We start from the raw sequence: 20667 nt of genomic DNA on the forward strand, positions 1-20667 counted from the left end.
GAAATTTCTTCCACGAAATAGGAACTTTGGAAATGTCAAATTCACTCACTGCTCTTAAAGAATCAATGAAAATTGAGAAGACAACTTCAATTCGTATAGCTACACATGGTGAAATTCTCCATCACTTCGATCACGACATTCTCCAGAAACTTTTAACCGAAATCTTTTGAGAACAGCCCATAAAAATCACGATATGTACTGGTAAAATCCAGGAACCCCCAAAAGATGAACGGAAAGGCATTAATCGACATTATCACGGAAGTCTGAGAGGAGGATATAAAGGAGTCACGAAGGCCTACCGACATATTCGAAGTTTATTCGATTGGCCAAAAATGCAACGAGACGTAGAAGACTTCATAGGACACTGTACCAGTTTACCTTAGGCGTCTTGACCTTTGTCGTTATATGGGAATGACGAACCCAAGGTACCGGAGTCCCCTTGTCGGGGAATCCCAAGGTGGTGGTCGTTGTGCCGACGGGATGAATGGTCGTACCCCGACATAGACCCCTTACCCCTCCTTTCTTGTCACTCCCTGCCCCCTCCCGCTCCTATCCCTAGTAGTTCCTATCCTTTGATCCCATCGCGGTCCCGAACGACGATCAAAACCTCGGGTGGCGTCCGGCGAGCCCAGTACCTGCAACTCCTGCAAGGACGCGCAGGACGATACCAGTCGAAGTTTCGACTCCTGGCAGGGCCACCCCTGTCGATAAGGCCTGCAGCTGAGCCGGGGACATGCCCCCCCCCCGCCCATCCACAAACCACACGGCTATCATGAAATGGACAAGGCAAATAGCAAAACGTTTACGGTGCAGGGAGCGTCGGATCCCCCAGCACCCGCCGGGCAGAGGAGTGAACAAGCGCCCCCCCCCTCCCCCGTGGTCATCGTGTAACCGCCCTGCCCTAGAGGTGGCATACCAGGCCTCTGGGAGCGGAGATGCTTCTGACAAAGAGCATAACTCGGACGGATGGATCTTCACGGATAAGACTTTAAGGCTCCTGATCTATTCCGACCGAGCGCGACACTCCGACGCACCCTAAGAAGGGTCACCAGAGGTCGCATTCCACTTCCGACATTTCGACAGGATCCATATCAGACTTCGTTGAGTTGTCGGAATGCGATAATTTCTCCCCGACACAAATCGGGAAGAGAAAAAGGACTGAGTCCCAACCGGACCCAGTGGGACCGGCGAGAGATTGTATCGACACGGCGGTGAAGCAACTCGTCGAGAAAACAAAGATCCTCCGACAGCTGACGCGGACCTCGGAGACCCTACCCGACGTGAAACTGGCGGTGGCTCAGCCACCGTGGCTGCTGTAGTGCGCGCATTGAACGACCTACATCTTGTCAACCAAGACAGGGACAGTGGGTTTCATCGCCCCGACGTCGATCTAGGGCCAACAACACCCGCACACGCTATAACCTTCGCGGGGGCGTCAACACAGACGGATGGCGAAGCAAAGGATTCCACAACAGTGGATTCCACCGTGTCCTCGATCGAGACGTGCATGCAAACGGACGAGGTCTCCAACCCCCATTCACCGAGATCCACTGTGGTGTCTACCACCGTCGGCACGCAAACGGAGTCGGGAAAACGGCAAAGAAAACCCCTCTTGACTAAGAACAGGTAGAGGGCCCCAGCGGAAACCACCTCCCCGGTCCCAGTACAGGGCAACGAGGAGACCGAAGTGAGCTCCCCCAAAGAAGTCCGCGCCCCGAATCCAACTCTCAGAATGTCCATCTTCCCCCCTGTTACGCCCAAGCGGCCTCGATATCACGAGGATCCAGGGGGAGAAGGAGAAAATGGAATGGGAAATGGTCATGAAGAAGCGTGAGGCCACCAACGCCCTGACGGTTTCCCGCCCTACCGGCCACAACGTCTAGGGCCCTTCACCGAAGCCAGCGACTCCTAGTTGCGCCCCTCGTTCTCGACAACAGCGAAGCGAGGTGATCATTATAGGAACACTGGGCAAATCGTACGTGGATATATTCCGACTGTTAACGGAGAAAATGGGAAGCGATATGGACATGGTCCAAAATATCAGGAAGATCCGTTCAGGAGCACTCCTAATAGAATTGGGAAAAGGGAAGCAAGCAGCCCCTTTAAGAAGAAGTTAGCCGCCTCGCTGGGGAACGCAGTGACCACCCGCACTCTAGCCCCGACAGCAAGGGTCCAGCTGGTCGGCCTTGACTCCATTATCGAGGCCCCCGAAATCGAGGCACAATTATCGAATGATCACTTTATCGATCGCTAGCCTATTAATCGGCTTTTCGATTGCCAATGCTTATCGACCGCTAGCCTATTAATCGGCTTTTCGACTGCCAACGCTTATCGACCGATAGCCTATTAATCGGCTTTTAGCTATCGACGGGTTTCGTCCAGTGGGATATCCGATTTATCATCAACAGATTCTGAAAGTGACGACACAGCAGACTCAACTAACAAATCAAATACTTCAGAGCCTACGAGAAGAGCACCAAGATCAGATCCTCCAGAAAGATTATCATGCATAAAGAAGCATAAACTTCTAACATCACACTCTAAAGAATTATTAAAAATTGAATTACTATTACCTTGAATATATTCTATGTATATTAGTTTATAAGGCCCTTTATTATATAAAATAAATGCAAAATAAAGTATAAATATCAATAAAATTACATTCCTTTGAAACAAAAACAATAAGCACAACACAATGAATAGCGAAAATTTAGCTGGTACTGGGAGCAAATGCGCGCGCGACTAAGCCTCAACCACAACCGGTCGATAAAGTGTTAAGAAAGGTGTTGGAGATTCCCCAAACCGACATGGTAAAGGTAGCCTCCTTAATGGCACCACGTTGGTGTCACCGGTTGTGAAAGTGTTAAGGCCTTTCTCTAATGGGACCCAGACCGCCTGGATCGACCTCGCTCCGGCCGACGCGGACAAAGCGCTACAGGCCCAGAAGGTAAAATGAAAAAACATGGCCGCCAATTGCAAGTCGAAGGAGGACACGATAGTGTGCAGGAGATGCGCCGCAAAAGGGCACTCAGCAGCCACCTGCAACGAGCAGTCGCGGTGTATCTCTTGTATCGCGAGGGGACTACCGGAGAACAAGGCGGCCCATGTGGCCGGGTCGGTCAGACGCTCGGTCGGTAGGGAGACGCAACTACGTCCTACTACTCTGATTGTTGATTATTAATTGTGGAGGATAAAGGTAAAACTGCAGGCAATATATATTTTGATCACTTACAAAGAGGGGGCTTTTCTGTTCCCACTGAAGAAGTGATAACCTTATTTATTCATATGTATGCAATAATGGAAGCCATAATAAATGACGGCAATTTAAAATCTCAATTGTTGCAATCCAAAAATCATAAACATATTTTATGTAACTTAACATATATTAGTATTCAATCAGATATACATTATTTAGAATTTTCAGATACATGCATTTGTGGTCAAAGTTACCACAGTATTTTGTTAAAATTATTGTCAATATTTTCGAATATTTTATTAAATGATTATGTGAAAACTGTAAATAATAAACTGTTCTCTAACACGAGTTCATAATTAACTGCATAATTGTTCCTTTCAATAGCGAATTATCCTAACCTCTTCTCCACATGTCCCTTAACCTTTTTGGCATCGTATAAATTATTTTGTCTATTTCAGGTTTCTATTAACTTATACATACCTTTATCAATTTTTAAATGCTTCAATTTGTTTCAAAGATGGTTTTATCATGCTTCACACTTATATTTTTTTGAAACCACTGTAAATATTTCGATGCATCATAACACCAAACTATTCAGAGTGTCCACAAAATATATACCACATTTATAAATTTAGTATACATCTATATTACTTCTACTTACTATAGTTATGATATTTATGTATTCCTTATGCATAATTAATCAAAATTACTGTATTAGTATAGTTTTATGTACAAAATAACGTTAATTATAACACTGATCACAAAACTCTATTCTTGAAAATAGAACTCCCGAATCCGCCATCAGCGGTGTTGCCACGTTGTTCAGCACGGCTAGTATTAGAGTCGGCTATGGCTCCGTCTATACAGGGTGTCCCAAAAATGTCCTCCGACCCGGAAATGTGGCACTCGGGGGGTGAATTGGAACAACTTTTTCCTTAGCCAAAATTTAAACTGAGGCTTCGTTTACGAGATATTAACGAAAAACCGCGACCAATCAGAGCGCGAGTTTGCCAGCCGAGTTCCCGCGCTAGCGGTGGCTACGCGCTACGCTTGTACTACGAAGCTCCGAACAAGTAGGTCACCATGCATCGCAGGAAACCGCGTATAATAATAGCAAATAAACAAGACGTAACAAATAAAATCATACTTTTTATCATCTGTCGTTTGTTATTTAAAGAGATTAATGAATGAAACGTAAATGTAGGCAAATTATGTGTAACGTAAAAAGACGAATGCACATTTACATTTTTGTAAATTCCTTTTTACGAATTTGTAAATTTCCTTTTCAAATAACGTGTGAACGAAAAGGTAATGTAACAAAGAATAAACGAGAAGTGATTGTAGTTCGGTGAAATTAATAAAACAATAATGACCAATAAACTGAATAGAACTCACCCTTACGGAAATTCACCTGCAGCGTAGAAACCTGCGTCAGTAGGTCAGTGTACCGAGCCTGGGCATCGACGGACGAAATGGTTTATGGCAGGGTAGAGTCCATGCCACTGGTGATCGCAGGTATGCGACACCAGCCGACGTTAAGAGTTGCAACGTCAAGTGCCGCCGGGTTAATCCATCGAATATGTATTCACTTCACTGCACTGCACTAACACTGATCACCCGACACAATCACTTAATGTATTTTTAATCCAACGTGTTGTTACTACGTTAGGAAAATTCGTATCCCCGGAAAGGGCCGATTGGTTTCAATTTTTCAGATGTTTTACGTAACCAAACACTTGCACACCAACACCCGCATATCCGTTATTGTGTACGTACCACCATAAGATTCCGTAATACTCCCGTGAACTGAACATCTCTGTCGCCCGATTGCTAACCGACTGACAGAATTTTTCCGAAAGGGCTTCCTCTACCCCCAAGTAGTTTCCCATCGTTACATTGTGAGTTCACTCTCACCACGACAAGATTTAGGTAAAACGAAACCAACGGTTCTAGGATAACACGTGCTTTGCAGAAGTGCAAGGGAAGAACCGTCGCGCAGTTTCTCCAAGGCGCCGTAGCCCGTTAATTTATTGCCAGGGTACCCACTGCTTCGAGATAGAAAACAGACGTCACGTGCATCGGCTTGAAAATGTCCGAAATGAAAAGGCCCTGGCCGACCACCCTTGTAGAGGCCGGAGTGGAATTTTCGGTTCTTTATGGCTCAACTTCTTCGGCCTTTTTTTTTTTTAGTATTCCGTCAAATATCTCGGAATTTATTAGAAATATAAAAACCGTACAATTTGCAATATTGTGTTTGTTTTGATATTGAATGTAGCTATATCATTGAATTCCAGAATAATCCCTTTCTTTAAACAATCTTTCGTTGAACTCTTTTCCGTAAATCATTGATACTTTGATATAGCTTTTAATCTATTGAAATAGTCTGGAGCGTTAGCGATACCATCAGTCGACTGTAATAGTGGAGCGCCCGATTCTTTTACCTGAACCGGGGCGCACCGCTGTCTTCAATGGGTTACTATTACGTTAATATGAACCGCATCACCCTACCGATAGGCTTATTTTACGGAAAAGAATTTAACGAATACGGTTTTTATATTTCTAATAATTTCCGAGATATTTGACGGAATACTAAAAAAAAAAATACGTATGAAATGTTTTCATGAGAACTACAATTTCACAAAGTTGTAATAAAATTGTCGATTGTCAATTCTGTTGTGAGTTCACGATTGCTACGAGGCCGAAGATTTTAAGCCATAAATAACCGAAAATTCCACTCCGGCCTCTACAAGGGTGGTCGTCCAGGGCCTTGCAGCGTCAACTGACACGTGTCGGTAAATTTTTTTCCCTGCTCCTCGAGATAGACAATGTACACTGTACTTTCCAACTCGAAGCAAGGGATACGTTGATGGTCCTCTTCATTTCGGACATTTTTAAGCCGATGCACGTGATGTCTGTTTTCTATCTCGAAGGAGTAGGTACCCTGGCAATAAATTAACGGGCTACGGCGCCTTGGAGAAACTGCGCGACGGTCCTTTCCTTCCACTTCTGCAAAGCACGTGTTATCCTAGAACCGTTGGTTTCTTTCTACCTAAATCTTGTCATGGTGGGAGTGAACTCACAATGTAACGATGGGAAACTACTTGGGGGTAGAGGAAAAATTCTGTCAGTCGGTTAGCAATCGGGCGACAGAGATGTTCAGTTCACGGGAGTATTACGCAATGTTATGGTGGTACGTACACAATAACGGATATGCGGGTGTTGCTGTGCAAGTGTTTGGTTACGTAAAACATCTGAAAAATTGAAAACAATCGGCCCTTTCCGAGGCCACGAATTTTCCTAACGTAGTAACAACACGTTGGATTAAAAATACATTAAGTGATTGTGTCGGGTGATCAGTGTTAGTGGTCGTGCAGTGAAGCGAGTACGTATTCTGTGGAATAACCAGGACGCACTTGACGTTACAACCCTTAACTTCGGCTGGTGAGGTATACCTGCGATCACCTGCGAACTGGGCCATACCCTGCCATAAACCGTTTGGGCCGTCGATGACCAGGATCGGTACACTGACCTACTGACGCAGGTTTCTACGCTGCAGGTGAATTTCCGTAAGGGTGAGTTCTATTCAGTTTATTGGTCATTATTGTTTTATTAATTTCACCGAACTACAATCACTTCTCGTTTATTCTTTGTTACATTACCTTTTCGTTCACACGTTATTTGAAAAGGAAATTTACAAATTCGTAAAAAGGAATTTACAAAAATGTAAATGTGCATTCGTCTTTTTACGTTAAACATAATTTGCCTACATTTACGTTTCATTCACTAATCTCGTTAAATAACAAAAGACAGATGATAAAAAGTATGATTTTATTTGTTACGTCTTGTTTATTTGCTATTATTATACGCGGTTTCCTGCGATGCATGGTAACCTACTTGTTCGGAGCAACGTAGTACAAGCGTAGCGCGTAGCCACCGCTAGCGCGGGAACTCTGCTGGCAAACTCGCGCTCTGATTGGTCGCGGTTTTTCGTTAATATCTCGTGAACGAAGCCTCAGTTTAAATTTTTGCTAAGGAAAAAGTTGTTCCAATTTACCCCCCGAGTGCCACATTTCCGGGTCGGAGGACATTTTTGGGACACCCTGTATATATCTATGGTTCATTTCATTTAGAATGCCATCTATATTATGTATACTGTATGTTTTTTTAAGGCGCTAAATTCAACTCTGAAAATTAATTGATTAAATCTCAAAATATAATGTTTATTAGTTAGTTGTTATGGAATTGTTCATAGAATAGATGAAACGCTCGTTTAACTGATAAAATTATCCAATCACATTAGTTATGAAAGATCTTATTCATAAAATTTGTTAATAAAAATAGAAAACCATCATCTATAAAAACAAATTTCTGTATGAAACGAAATTATATTTCGTTTAAGTCGAGTTATTTGTTATCGTTTAAATTTGTATTAATAAACATAATAAGTTGAAGTTAAAAGAAGAAGTTCTCCTTTACAAATTGGAAATAATAACGAGCAGAGCGGATTATCGCTCCACGGGCACTAACCCAGCTCTTTGATTTATATTTTCCCCAAATCTGAATGCAACAATAGTCAGAGATCCTAACAGTGTCCATGGAGTCCGCTGAACGCAGCCATTTCCTCTCTGGTCTGGGGTAAATTGTTTGCAATTTCTTTAACACCAGATGACGCTAACTTATGTTTCGAGTTTCCATTATGTCTACGTATAACCAAAGGTTCCGATTCCTTTTCGGATGTGAGTGGCGTAGTTGAAGGTATGTTAATTTAGAGTTTTCCAAAAATTACTTCATATTATAATAGCCTTGATGTACTTTTCACCAATATAGGTACAATAATTTTTATGAACATGTTTACATATTATTTTTACATGTGTAGTGTTCTATTCCAACGTTTGTAGCCTAAGTAGAATGAAACTGAACGCATGGCACATTGCAACAATGTGGCTTTACTTCGTTTAACAAAAGTACTTACGACTCTTCTTTAAATATTTATAATATTATGCGCTCTATTTATTAAAGTTACATTCTACTTGATACATATTTCATGAATTCGTAGTATTGTACCATATTTTGCGTAAATGTAAACTTCTATTATTAATTGTAACATACTTTAATGTTTACCTAAATTTCAGTACTACAAATCATATAAATGAAAGTGATCGTGTAAGTCGAATTCTGTGAGATACGTGAATATCAAAGTTGATCAGTATATAATTACTGGGTGTAAATCATTATAAAACTAAAGTGTATTTGTTTCAATACGAAATATATAAATTGGAAGATATATAGGTAGGTATATCTAATGTTCCTAAATTTTTTTATTTCGCATAATAATCAGTGTATAAATTAACTTTCTACAAAATGAATAAAACTGTAGGTACAAAATAATTTCTTCGGTACACCCACGAGCAAACTATGCTTCCATTAAGGGAAAAAGTAACATAGGGAAAGGGTCTCCTACCAATTAGTAAATTTATTTCAAGTACTGAAATATATAAAAGTTAAATTGAATGATAATTTCGCAAAAATTTCAATAATTCCTGATACCAAGTGATAGGAAGCCTTTTCCCTACGTCACTTTTTCCTTTAGTGGAAGCCGAATTTGCTTGCAAGTGTACAAGTAAACGTTGTTCTATGCCTAAAGGTACAAGTGAAATAAAACTGCCATGGTCTTAAAGAAACTATAAGTTGAAATAAAATACTCACAAATAAGACAGAGTAATATTAGTTTTTAAACAATATTTAATACAATGATTAATTCTATTATAACCAATATACCTATGATTTCCTAATATTGCTTAATATATGTAGTATTACGTGTATAAAATGGATTTTAATATACATAGATTTTAATTCAAACATTTCTTACAAAGTAAAATTTTTTAGTTTACTTTTTCAATATTTATGATATAGATATCTTTTGCGTAAATCTACATAAGTTAATAATTATATTAAATATAATTAATAATAATTCAATTTCTTATAATGTATATAACAAGTTAAATTAAATGCAATAAAACATTTTTGATTACGAGATTATCAGAATGTTTTTTTTTCTTTGGAGACAATACTTATTTGTATCAAAATAGTAAGTTAAACAAATGTTTTACATCTAACGTAATAAATTATTATCCAAGTAATTGTGTAAGAATATCAGTTGAAACTATTAAATATTTCATATAATTGTAATATAACTAACAGGTAAGTTTTCAAAAAATACAGCACCTACTGATTATCTTCTTTAGATGAAACTTTTTTATTTTCAGAAATTTGGTATTAAAGAAGTAATTCTTTTTGCAAAGAAAAAACACTATTTACAATGCCGCAAAACGAGTATATTGAAAGGCACCGTAAATTATATGGGCGGCGGTTAGATTATGAGGAAAGGAAGAGGAAAAGAGAAGCTCGTGAACCTCACAAACGGGCAGAACGTGCTCGTAGTTTGCGTGGTATAAAAGCAAAAATATTTAATAAAGAACGACGAAATGAGAAGATTCAAATGAAAAAGAAAATTAAATCACACATGGAAAAAAAGGTGAAGCAAGATTCGAGTAATGTATCAAATGGCGCATTGCCAGTATATTTGTTAGATCGTGACATTAAAAAAGATGCAAAAGTACTATCGAATATGATAAAACAAAAGCGTAAAGAAAAGGTTGGCAAATGGGATGTCCCAATACCTAAAGTTAAAACACAGTCAGAGTCCGAAGTTTTCAAAATAATGAGAAGTGGTAAAACTAAACGTAAATCATGGAAAAGAATGGTGACAAAAGTTACTTTTGTTGGTGAGAATTTTACAAGAAAACCACCAAAATTTGAAAGATTCATTAGACCAATGGCATTACGTTTTAAAAAAGCACATGTAACTCATCCTGAATTAAAAGCTACATTTTGTGTACCAATTATTGGAGTAAAGAAAAATCCATCTTCGTCAATGTACACAAGCTTAGGTGTTGTGACAAAAGGAACAATTATTGAAGTAAATATTTCTGAACTAGGTTTGGTAACACAGTCTGGAAAAATAGTTTGGGGAAAATATGCACAAGTTACAAATAATCCTGAAAATGATGGTTGTATCAATGCTGTATTGCTTGTATAAGTTGACATTATTATATTATGATTATTATTATACGATTTATATTGATGATAAATGTTCATAATAAAAACTATTTCGAAAATAACATCTTGCTTAATTACTTTCTTAAATATCCTGGAAAATGATATTTAATCCTACACAAATAACATACTGAACTATACAGATTAATAAGTGTTTCTTTTATGACATCGTTAATTTGCATAAATTTTTTTTTAGAGTTACATCTGTCACTGATTTCAACATGCAGATTTTCGTAAAAACACTCACTGGGAAAACCATCACCCTAGAGGTTGAGGCATCAGATACCATTGAAAATGTTAAAGCCAAAATTCAAGATAAAGAAGGTAATGATATAAATACATTTTACAATAAATATTTACTAATGAAACAATCATTGCAGGCATTCCACCAGATCAGCAAAGATTAATTTTTGCTGGAAAACAGCTAGAAGATGGTCGAACCCTTTCAGATTATAATATTCAGAAAGAATCTACTTTGCATTTGGTCTTACGTCTACGAGGTGGAGCTAAGAAACGCAAGAAGAAGAACTACTCGACTCCTAAAAAGATCAAGCACAAGAAGAAGAAGGTCAAGCTTGCTGTACTCAAATTTTACAAGGTATATAAATGACATATATTAACCTACCTAAACAAAAATAGTATTTAAACGTGCAATATGCAATAGTAAAGAATTTTTAAAAGAAAAATAAGGTAAAAGTCAGTACTAAATTTGATAAATAACTTAAATTTAGAAATATGTTACCATTACCGTGTTTTTATAGAGAAACATTGTTGCAATAAATTTAATTGTACTTTACTTTGTTGTCTCGGTGAAATCAACTTTAATATTTATTTTAAAGTTCGCAAATTTTATACTGGTAACAAAAGATAGTAATATGTTTTTGTTGTGAATCAAGAAACTGCAGATTTTATTTAACTTTTAAATATAAAAACAAGAGTGTAGGTGCACTTTAATACAATAATCTGTATCAGAACTCAAAATTTATAACGTCTACAAAGTTTTTGGGTATTATAAAATGAATCATTAAGAATGACTAATCTTCGCATTGTCACAATAGGATAAATGAGACGTAAGTTACTTGAGAGCGATACAGAATGTTGTGGCGGTAATAAATTTCAAGTTTTAATTATACTTTCACAATAACTAACAAACAATACGTGTAGTGATTTCTGTTTCTTCCAATTGTTGTATTGCTCTCAGAATTCTTCTGCAATTTTTTTTTGGTCATTACATGTATTGACGTTATAAACTTTAGCTCATTTTTTAAAATGACATCACCTGATCAACAAATTGAGAAGCATATTATTTAATAATTTAATGGTGTCATACCGAGAGCTCTCTATATACAGGATGTTCCGTTTAAAACAAACCACTTAATCTTCTCTATCTGTGATCATACAGAAATATTTTTTACATAATTTAAATGGTTTCAAGAGACGAATCGGATGGCGGAAAAAAATTGTATGTATATACGCGCCGACACAGTCCAGAAGCAGGGCCAGTCACTTGGATCATGCGCTTCTTGACTGTGTGTTGGCGTACGTGTGAGTTCCATTAACTGCTAATATCTCGGAAACGGAGCTTCAAATTACAAAACGGTGAAGGACTTTTCGATTTGTATTTGCATAAGGAATATCCATGTTGCGGATCGTCCCATGTTTTGGGGTACCCTGTATATAAAAATCATAGTATGTTTTGCAACCCAAAATGCAATCGATTCTGGCAACTATACAAATGATAATCAATAGACCCGTTCCGATTTCTAAGATACGAGAAGTGAATATTTACGTTACATTTTATACGATACTTCACCTTTTTTTACAATGTCACACAGAAGAATTCTTACTCGAGAGAAGTATATTTCTTTGTCATGGGCATCTAATTTCGATGTCGGTATTACACTTTTTGAAGTTGAAGAGTCCAGAGATTGCTTACAGTAATAAAAGATAAATTGTATGTAAAATTATGCTACTTTATCTGGCATAAATTTGAAAAATGTTTTATTATTTAGGTGGATGAAAATGGAAAAATTCATCGACTAAGGCGAGAATGTCCCATGGAACAGTGTGGCGCAGGTGTTTTTATGGCAGCAATGGAAGATCGTCATTATTGCGGCAAATGCTGTTACACGCTTGTATTTAACAAGCCCGAAGACAAATGAACTGAAAGCTTGTATCTTCACTTAAATAAAAAGATTTTATAAATATAAACATGTTAATTGTTATTTCGTATACTTATATATTAACTTGAGTTTTTTAGATCGAAAATTTAATCTGGATGGATTCACGATTTTCAATTAAAAGACAAACTACTAACTATTCATAAAAAGAATTGCATAGGATATGGCAACATGATGTGTTGTTTTAAAAAGTATTTATTTTTCTCCTTTACAATATACTAATATACATTATCTATACACATACACAGGTATACATGCACGTATTTGTACATGTATGTATTATAAATACAAGATCAGTATTAAAGGAGACCTGATAAATTTAATATTTTATACGAAAGAAAATATAATACTACATGTAATATATGTAAGACAATAGAAACAAATTTTTAATTACATTTTCTATGTCAAATAATTTGCATGCGTATTGTTGCGCATTGTGGAATTTAAATCAGCATCACAGCGCATTTCTGTGCCTAATTATAAATTATACACAAATATAACAATAATACTCTTATCGTTAGGAAAACTTAAAAATTACTATAACAAACTTTTAATTAGATATAATATTACAGTACTTACTTCATTGAAATATTTTATGCATTTTTACATTTCTGAATGACTTCGCTGTTCTGTATGTGAGTTAAAACTTTTTATACTTGGTTTTAGGACTGAAAACATTTTTTCCGTTGCAGTAGGGTGAATACTCATTTGTAATTCCGTTAGTGATTCCTCTATCTTTAACATTTAACAGATAATTTTAGTTTGCTTGACAACGTGGTATTAGTATAATTTTATAAAACTACGTGACTTACTTGTCTAAGTAATTGTGCAGCGGTATGTAGTACTCTTTGCCATTTCCTCATTTCTACATTATGTAAACTTTCTTGCTGTTGTAATAAATGAATCCAATCTTCTTCAGTCTTCGGAGTATTTCTAAAAAAAATTTTAAAAAAAGTCAGTAATCTACAGACACATCTTTTGGTAAGTATTAAGTACCTACTTTAACACATGTAAATCCATGATTGTATATGCAGCAGCTTCTTCCAAACTCCACAGTTTGTAATATAGTAGGCCATTAATTACCATCAAGCATAACACAGCAATCAAAAGCATTGAACTAATTATTATATTGGAATCGCCTCGAACCCCAGAAACTATATATTAAAAAATATATTATTTTTAAGTAATTTATGACTTATGAAGTGTTAAAATATTACAATATAATATTGCTTTATTGCTTACATACCACTATTATCATTAATATGTGGCAAGTTTAGAGAACTCTGTAAATTAGAGGACGTATGGTCTGCAGAATGAGTTTGCAAAGTGATACCAGTTCCTGTAACACGACGTCTTCTTCTTGCTTTTCTTTTTAGTCCTCCACCGGTAATACATTCTTCGCATTCAGTTGTGAGTGCTTTTATTAAACTTGTAAAATATTCTTCTAATCCAGCCCAACAATTTTTTTCAATAACTCCTGTAATTGTTATAAAAAACCATTCACCGTCCATTACAAACGTAGAGTCTTATATATTGCAAGTGCTTACCTTTTACAAGGCCCCATACATTCTTTTTGTACTTTATTTGAGCGTAAACTGTAAAATTTGTTTCATTTTCAGAAAGACTAGTCAAACAATAATGAACAAATACACTAAATGAGTCTGCATATGGAATTCCACCGTTTACAGTTTCCACATCAATACCATATAAATGGCCTGGTCTGCTACATGGTAGCATTATCTAAAAACATATTAATATTTCTAAAATAATATATACATTAATCATTTTAGTGGTTATTGGATTTTATCATGAAATATAGTATAAAAATTATAATTTTAATTATATATAAAAATTAACTAGAATTTACTAGTTTAATAATCACCTGTGTTTCTGTAATGTGAGAGGTTCTTGGTCCAATAGCTTGGGACAGAGCCATTGTAAAAGATAAGGTTCTAACTTTTTGACCTGTCTGTTCATTTTGTGTCCATGCTGCCTGTACTAAATCTAAATCAATGGAAAGATTTTCATATGCATAATAAACTTATTAGATATAGTATTTCAATATTTATTCACATATAAATAAAAAATGCGTTTAAAATATTGTATCTTACCTGTAGTTTTGCGAGCGGTTTGGAAATCTAAGAAAAACTTGGAATTTGTAAATAACAAAGTAAATAAGTGATCAATATGAATCGGAAATGTGGCCTTGCCAATCTGTCGCCCATCATGAGTAGAAGTACACACTACACTGTTTCGAATGCTTGATTTCACTGAAATCATAATTAAAAAGTTTAGGTCACAATGCATAAGAAGAAATAAATTTCTAATATTCGATATTTCATATGTGTTAATTGAATGTAATTTAATAAATACGGATGTAATTTTAATTAACTGATTAAAATATGGAAAGTGATAAGAATAAACTGCTCCAAAAATATTTACTTCTTATAGATAATGAAGGGATTATGATTACACATGACATATCTACATTGTATTGCACAGCAGAATTCAGTATTGTAAATATTCATTCAGATTAGTACTATTATTTAAATAAACTTTTTAAATACTGAACTACTAGATTATACATTCTGAAATAATTTACAAAGTTAAAGAAACCTTGTTAAATACAAGCCCTGGTTTTACAAGTTTGTAGTTTAGAATATTCACAACTCGATTGCCACAATAATTAAAAAATACTTAACTTCTAGTGAAATCAAGGAGACTAAAGACTAATGTTATAGAATTTATTTATGCTTATTGATTTCTAAAACGGAAGTCTTATTTCATTGTAAAGACACTTATCTAGATCACAATCTCCACTTATCAAAAGAAGCAAGAATGTTTTCAGGAGTAATCGTATATGTTCTATTACATGATAATTCCCTAACCCCCTCCCCACATCATCCCATTAAATATAGTATACAGACATATATTTAATACATTAAATTATAATTTGGAAAGTAATTATTACTGAAATGAAAGGGGGATGAGAAAGATTATCATGAATTCTTTTATTTAAATCACTGGTTATTTAATTCTTAACTTATGAAATAATATATGTATAGACATGAAATATAGGTACATGGTAAACATGTAACTTCTAAGAAATATGTAGCCTGACCATTAAATTCTAATAAAAGAAGACCTACTCAGAATGGTATAAAATAGTTTTGAAGACAATAATTTTTGATACATACATCCATGCTTTTCAACATCGCTCTCTGTTGTATCACTAAGATCTGTGGCATCCAAAACTGGATCTGGTCGAGACCGATGTTCTACTGGTCCAGTTGCAGAGTTTTCCACATTACTATTTTCTACCTTTATGGAAAAATAAACATTGAATTTGTGAAATGATAGGATATGAGTAACAATTTACAATCATGAGAAAAGTATTATATACTTTCTACACATTTTTAAATGTTTTATCTTTTAAAGTTTTTCTACTACCTCAGAAAACGATTCGACAGATAATCTTGTTGATAACTTTTCATCGTCAACTGGAGGTAATGGTGGAACATAGTCTTCATCATCTGATGTTAAACCCAATTCATCTCCATAACAGGAATGAACGAGTTGCCACATTTCAGCTGCACTCATTGACTAGAATATTAAATGTGTTACATTTAAAATCACTATTTGAACATATATTATTATTTGTACAGATCAAACAAAGCACTAGATACTAATTAATCTTGTACATAATATAATAATAAAACATACAGTTATGAAATCGGAGGCTTCATTTCCAAAATAAAAGCAATTAAGAGTGGTTCGATTTCCGACACGCACTTCTCGGTTACGAAATACACATATACATATATGTTAACATAAACAGTAATATTATTAGAAAATGTTACCATTTACTTCTACAGTAAACTATGCTGCTTCTTAAATTTTTGCATTTTGCTTTGGTATGTCACATAGAACCAATAATTTAAATGTTTTCACAGAACCAATATAAGAAGTTCAATGAAAAGCAAAAGTAATAATGAAGGTGATAAAAACCTTAATTAGGCAAAAATTCGTTTTGCTAATATTTTATAATAAAACGGTCGAATACAAGCAACTACAAGCTAAAAAAAAAGTTGTATAAGAAATATGAAAGGATTCATATAGTGATCTATTGTTAATAAGATTTCATACAAATTTATGATCAAGTATAATTAAATTGCAATCAAAAAAGAAGTTCTAATTATAGGAAGTCAATAATCCAAGATATATAGTTCTTACTGCAAAGGAATAGTTTCTATAATATATTAAAATTTGAAAGTAAATTAAAAATATCACATAAGAAATTAATTTAGATTTCTAATAACAATTAGAAATCTTATGAATTTGTGACAGTTTACCAAATTCAGAAGCATTCCAATGGCATATTCATGGTAAGGAAAATCATTTTATGTAGTAGAATTTGAATATGTTATAAGTTTTCTTGTAATACAGTGATTGTGTTAGTTATCTTAAAATTACATGTATGTTATAATGGAATGTTATTTGTCAATCAATCTAGTACAAGTCAAAAGCTTCATCAAACAATATCTATTCTTATCATCAGTATTATTTTATTTTTTTTATGTACGTTTTCATACAAAAACATGAATCACTTACAATTTTAGAGAAGATAATTACTCATGCAAAATAAAGCCGAAAATGTAAAAAATTATTTTTAGATGAGACTTTTTTCGAAAGAATTGAATTTAAATATTTGTTGAGTAGTGCATGTGCTATTTAATATGACTTGGCTAACCCGTATATATATTACTTACTATTTCTACTTGTAAACACAAAAGGTGGCACGGTATTGTTTGTTTTCTTTCAATCTTGCTATCTTCTCTCAGACTGTAACCGATAATCGTCGGTGTTTATAAACATGGTTATAAGTAGATATAATAAGTAAAGAACAGACACATGAAACAATTCAAACTAAATTGTACGAGTATTTAGCGAAATCTTTCAAATCTATTCGTTCGAGGAATTAAAAATATTTAGCTTACATTTCTACTTATTCTTTCATGAACACGTTTACGGAAAAAAACGTTACGGAAATCTCGTGTATGTTGACGAAAGTGACTTACACGAGACAGATTGAAAGTGTTTTTTTATCATTACATTTTAAATGTACCTTAGATAAAATGAAGACAAACGAAATTAACTTGACATGTGAACATCATTGAGATCAATGAAAAAATACATTTCATAAAAAATTTCAGAAATATATTGAAATACTTACTATTAACATGTAATGTATGTAAACATGTATTTATGCGTGTTTCTTGTTTATGTACTGTTACATACTTTGTCATTTAATATTTACACAGCGCACATCGGAAATTGAATCCCAAAATGTCAATTACTTATATTTCAAAAACGATGCCAATCAGAAAATAATAATGTTATGAAGTTTTTTTATTATGAAGAGTTTGCATTGTTTTTCGTTTGTCACATTAATTTGTTGCACTTTTCTGGGACACCCTGTATAAGTCTTATAATAAAACATGACAATTAAATAACAACTTGCAAATTATCATGCAACAATTACGGCAAATATGTGCCAATTGTAAAACTCTTATATAACATATATTGATGTGCATATGATACCAGTAGGCAATTACACATGCAGTACAGTACAGTTTATTCATTTTATATAAAAGTAGTTTAAATAAATTATCGTTGTGTTTACATATTATATAAAATTTTCATACCTCGCCAATAAGGGCATTTTGCCAGACACGAAATAACATTACATATGTTTTATCTCGTGCTCCAAAAGATGTTAAAAAAAATTTGTCTGTGGCAGTTGCTATCGAAATTGCATTAGGAATAACAATGGCAGTTTTTTCTTTAGTAATAGATGTGACATCCTTCCAACGCAATGATACTAAGGTTTCCCAACTGAAGATATTTGCATAAAAGCATACATAATTTTGAGAAACATAAAGTCTTCCATGAACCAATATTTCACGTTGTAGTGCACATGAATAATCTAAAAATCACGCATTGTGATATATATTTGAAATTTAATGTAGCTAATATAACTTATTACCATTTAATATAACCAATACTATTTGTTGTCAATTGTAAACATATATTTTATTATGTAAAGCATCACTTTGCATTAAAACGTAAAATATTTCTACTTTGCTTGAACATATGAGAAAATGTCTGATAAATGATAATCACTATCACACTATAAGGTAAAACTTTTTTTTTTTGCAGCATCATATTTTTGAACCTTTAAATTGCATAATACTCATGAGTGAAACTAAACCTTTCAACTGGTACAAAAAATATTGAACTAAATTTAACAGCATTATTCTTATATGACTTTTGAAGAGTCTATAATTTATACACATTTAAATTTGTATAAAAAAGAAATAAAATGTTATAATTTATTAGTTTCTTTTTTCAAACAGGAATATTGGAAAACATTAAATTGTAATATAAGAATGAGATGATTCAATCCTGTTTATAGGAATTCAAAGAGTGTTGAAAATTGAAAAAAAAATATGTAATAAATTACTTGTCCCATAGAATCAAATATTTTTGTAATATCAGATACTTTCTCATACCCACAAAAACTATATCTTACAATGAAATTGTTCTAAGAAAAATATCCATTCTTATTGACAACATACTATTAACTAATCACTTACCAACAACTAATCTTTCATCATCGGGAACATCTTTAAATATCCGTTTGAAATCATCAGACCTTGATTTATATGTTGGATATAAAACATTGTACCAAGATGACTTTTTTTTATTTCGCTCTCCACTACGTGTTTCCTTTCTTCCATCATGTGAAACTTTTGCAGTCTGGGAAGAGTCTGACGATTTATTTGCCGCATCCTGTTATTGAGCACAAATTATATGTAAGTGTTACAGGATAATGCAAAATATATTTACACAACTTCTTTTAAGGTAACTAGATGATAGAAGACAAAATCTTACATGTAATTGATTTTCATCTAATTTGTTTAGATTGTTAGATTCTTTGGTAGTTGAATCAGAATTTGTTTTAGAATGATCTCGTTTGCAACGTGCTTTTGGACTAGGGCGTGGAGATAAATTAGGACTAGAAACTGGACTACATCGTTCTCCAGAAGTTCCAATTAATGATTCTTGAATATTATCTGATACACCATTTCCCATACTTGTTGCTGAATTTTGAATTTCCAATCCAGCAGAATTTATGTTCGTAATTACATCGCGACTAGAGATTAATAAATCTTCCACTGACTTATTCCTACAAAATGACATTAGAACAATAAAAACAAAAATGTATTAAAACAACAAATTCCTTGCAATATAAATATATGATTAGCAAAATATCAAAATACTGAGACAAAATAAAGAAAACTTTATGATATATTTATTGTAAAATTACTCACATGCTTGAGGCTGGATATTTCTGCAAAGATTCCACTTCAAAGTGCATAATAATTGTAAAGTGTTGTCATAAATTTTATCTGATGGTTCTGTGAACTTGTCACACTTTAATAATAGTGTGTAGCAGCTGTACAAAATATTAACAACAAACCTTGGCAATACACATTAATAACACGATATTTTTTTTTCACGGTAATCACATTTTGAAAAAGCAACGTACGCGTGACTTTCGCAAAATGTGGAATCGTAACGATAATGACAATCCATTTCAAGTAAATATAAATTTGTTATGAAATACACGTCACTGCTTTGATTCGTGTAAAATTATATGGTTATTATACATTTATGTATTCCTTGTCTTTACTTTCTTATTGAAATTTCAATCAATATACACTGTCTTTTAAAACAAAATAGAAAATAATGCGCGTATCAAAAATGATCCACCATTTTGAACCATTGTATGTTTTTTCGATTAACTGATAGATACGCATACAAATTTCTAAAAGATTCAAATCAAATTTTACGTATATGGATTGTGAAAACGTTAAACGATTCATAATACATGCGTATATTGTTTTAAAATTCCGGATCTAAATCTTTTGAGTATTATTTTGTCCAAGAAATATTTCACCCTTTATTTAAACAATGTAATCGCGATTATACAAAAAAGTGAAATTTTTCACAAAAAAAAAACGTCACGTATTCTTACATTAACAATACTGTATATTGTATAGTAATCGATTGGTATTCAAAATCTAACGCGATATTTTCAATGCGATATTG

At 34.2% G+C, this 20667-nt stretch overlaps 3 protein-coding genes across 4 annotated transcripts; 2 read left to right on the forward strand and 1 right to left on the reverse strand.

Moving 5' to 3' along the window:
- Nucleotides 1-7880: 7880 nt before the first annotated feature.
- On the forward strand, nt 7881-12523 carry LOC107192069 (ubiquitin-40S ribosomal protein S27a). 2 transcript variants are annotated; one of them, XM_015581257.1, is made up of 4 exons: nt 7881-7951; nt 10509-10636; nt 10693-10910; nt 12325-12523. In XM_015581257.1, exons 2-4 carry the CDS (start codon nt 10534-10536, stop codon nt 12472-12474), a joined length of 471 nt encoding a protein of 156 aa, XP_015436743.1. In that variant the 5' UTR covers nt 7881-7951; nt 10509-10533; the 3' UTR covers nt 12475-12523. The 2 variants fall into 2 exon arrangements, with proteins under 2 accessions (XP_015436743.1, XP_015436744.1); XM_015581258.1 differs by lacking the exon at nt 7881-7951 and adding an exon at nt 7956-8023.
- On the forward strand, nt 8375-10295 carry LOC107192068 (ribosome biogenesis protein NSA2 homolog). The gene is made up of 2 exons (XM_015581256.1): nt 8375-8485; nt 9463-10295. The coding sequence occupies exon 2, from the start codon at nt 9516-9518 to the stop codon at nt 10293-10295; it is 780 nt and encodes a 259-aa protein (XP_015436742.1). The 5' UTR covers nt 8375-8485; nt 9463-9515.
- Nucleotides 12524-13095: 572 nt separating the features above from the next.
- On the reverse strand, nt 13096-20163 carry LOC107192070 (GRAM domain-containing protein 1B-like). Its single transcript, XM_015581259.1, has 13 exons — nt 19887-20163; nt 19447-19741; nt 19149-19344; nt 18198-18478; nt 15943-16095; nt 15690-15813; nt 14604-14762; nt 14375-14496; nt 14040-14232; nt 13739-13969; nt 13493-13646; nt 13305-13425; nt 13096-13227 (listed from the first exon to the last, which is right to left on the reverse strand). Exons 1-13 carry the CDS (start codon nt 19931-19933, stop codon nt 13096-13098), a joined length of 2208 nt encoding a protein of 735 aa, XP_015436745.1. The 5' UTR covers nt 19934-20163.
- Between the last annotated feature and the right edge of the window lie 504 nt (nt 20164-20667).

Source organism: Dufourea novaeangliae, unplaced genomic scaffold (genome assembly GCF_001272555.1).
Source record: "Dufourea novaeangliae isolate 0120121106 unplaced genomic scaffold, ASM127255v1 scaffold305, whole genome shotgun sequence".
Lineage (NCBI taxonomy): Eukaryota > Metazoa > Arthropoda > Insecta > Hymenoptera > Halictidae > Dufourea > Dufourea novaeangliae.

Coding starts and splice junctions, on each gene's coding strand:
- LOC107192068 (XM_015581256.1), top strand. CDS start 9,516: ATGCCGCAAAACGAGTATATTGAAAGGCACCGTAAATTATATGGGCGG.
- LOC107192069 (XM_015581257.1), top strand. CDS start 10,534: ATGCAGATTTTCGTAAAAACACTCACTGGGAAAACCATCACCCTAGAG. Junction 10,637..10,692: donor CAAAATTCAAGATAAAGAAG/GTAATGATATAA, acceptor CAATCATTGCAG/GCATTCCACCAGATCAGCAA. Junction 10,911..12,324: donor CTGTACTCAAATTTTACAAG/GTATATAAATGA, acceptor TTTATTATTTAG/GTGGATGAAAATGGAAAAAT.
- LOC107192070 (XM_015581259.1), bottom strand. CDS start 19,933: ATGCACTTTGAAGTGGAATCTTTGCAGAAATATCCAGCCTCAAGCAT. Junction 19,345..19,446: donor TAGATGAAAATCAATTACAT/GTAAGATTTTGT, acceptor GCTCAATAACAG/GATGCGGCAAATAAATCGTC. Junction 18,479..19,148: donor TGATGAAAGATTAGTTGTTG/GTAAGTGATTAG, acceptor CGTGATTTTTAG/ATTATTCATGTGCACTACAA.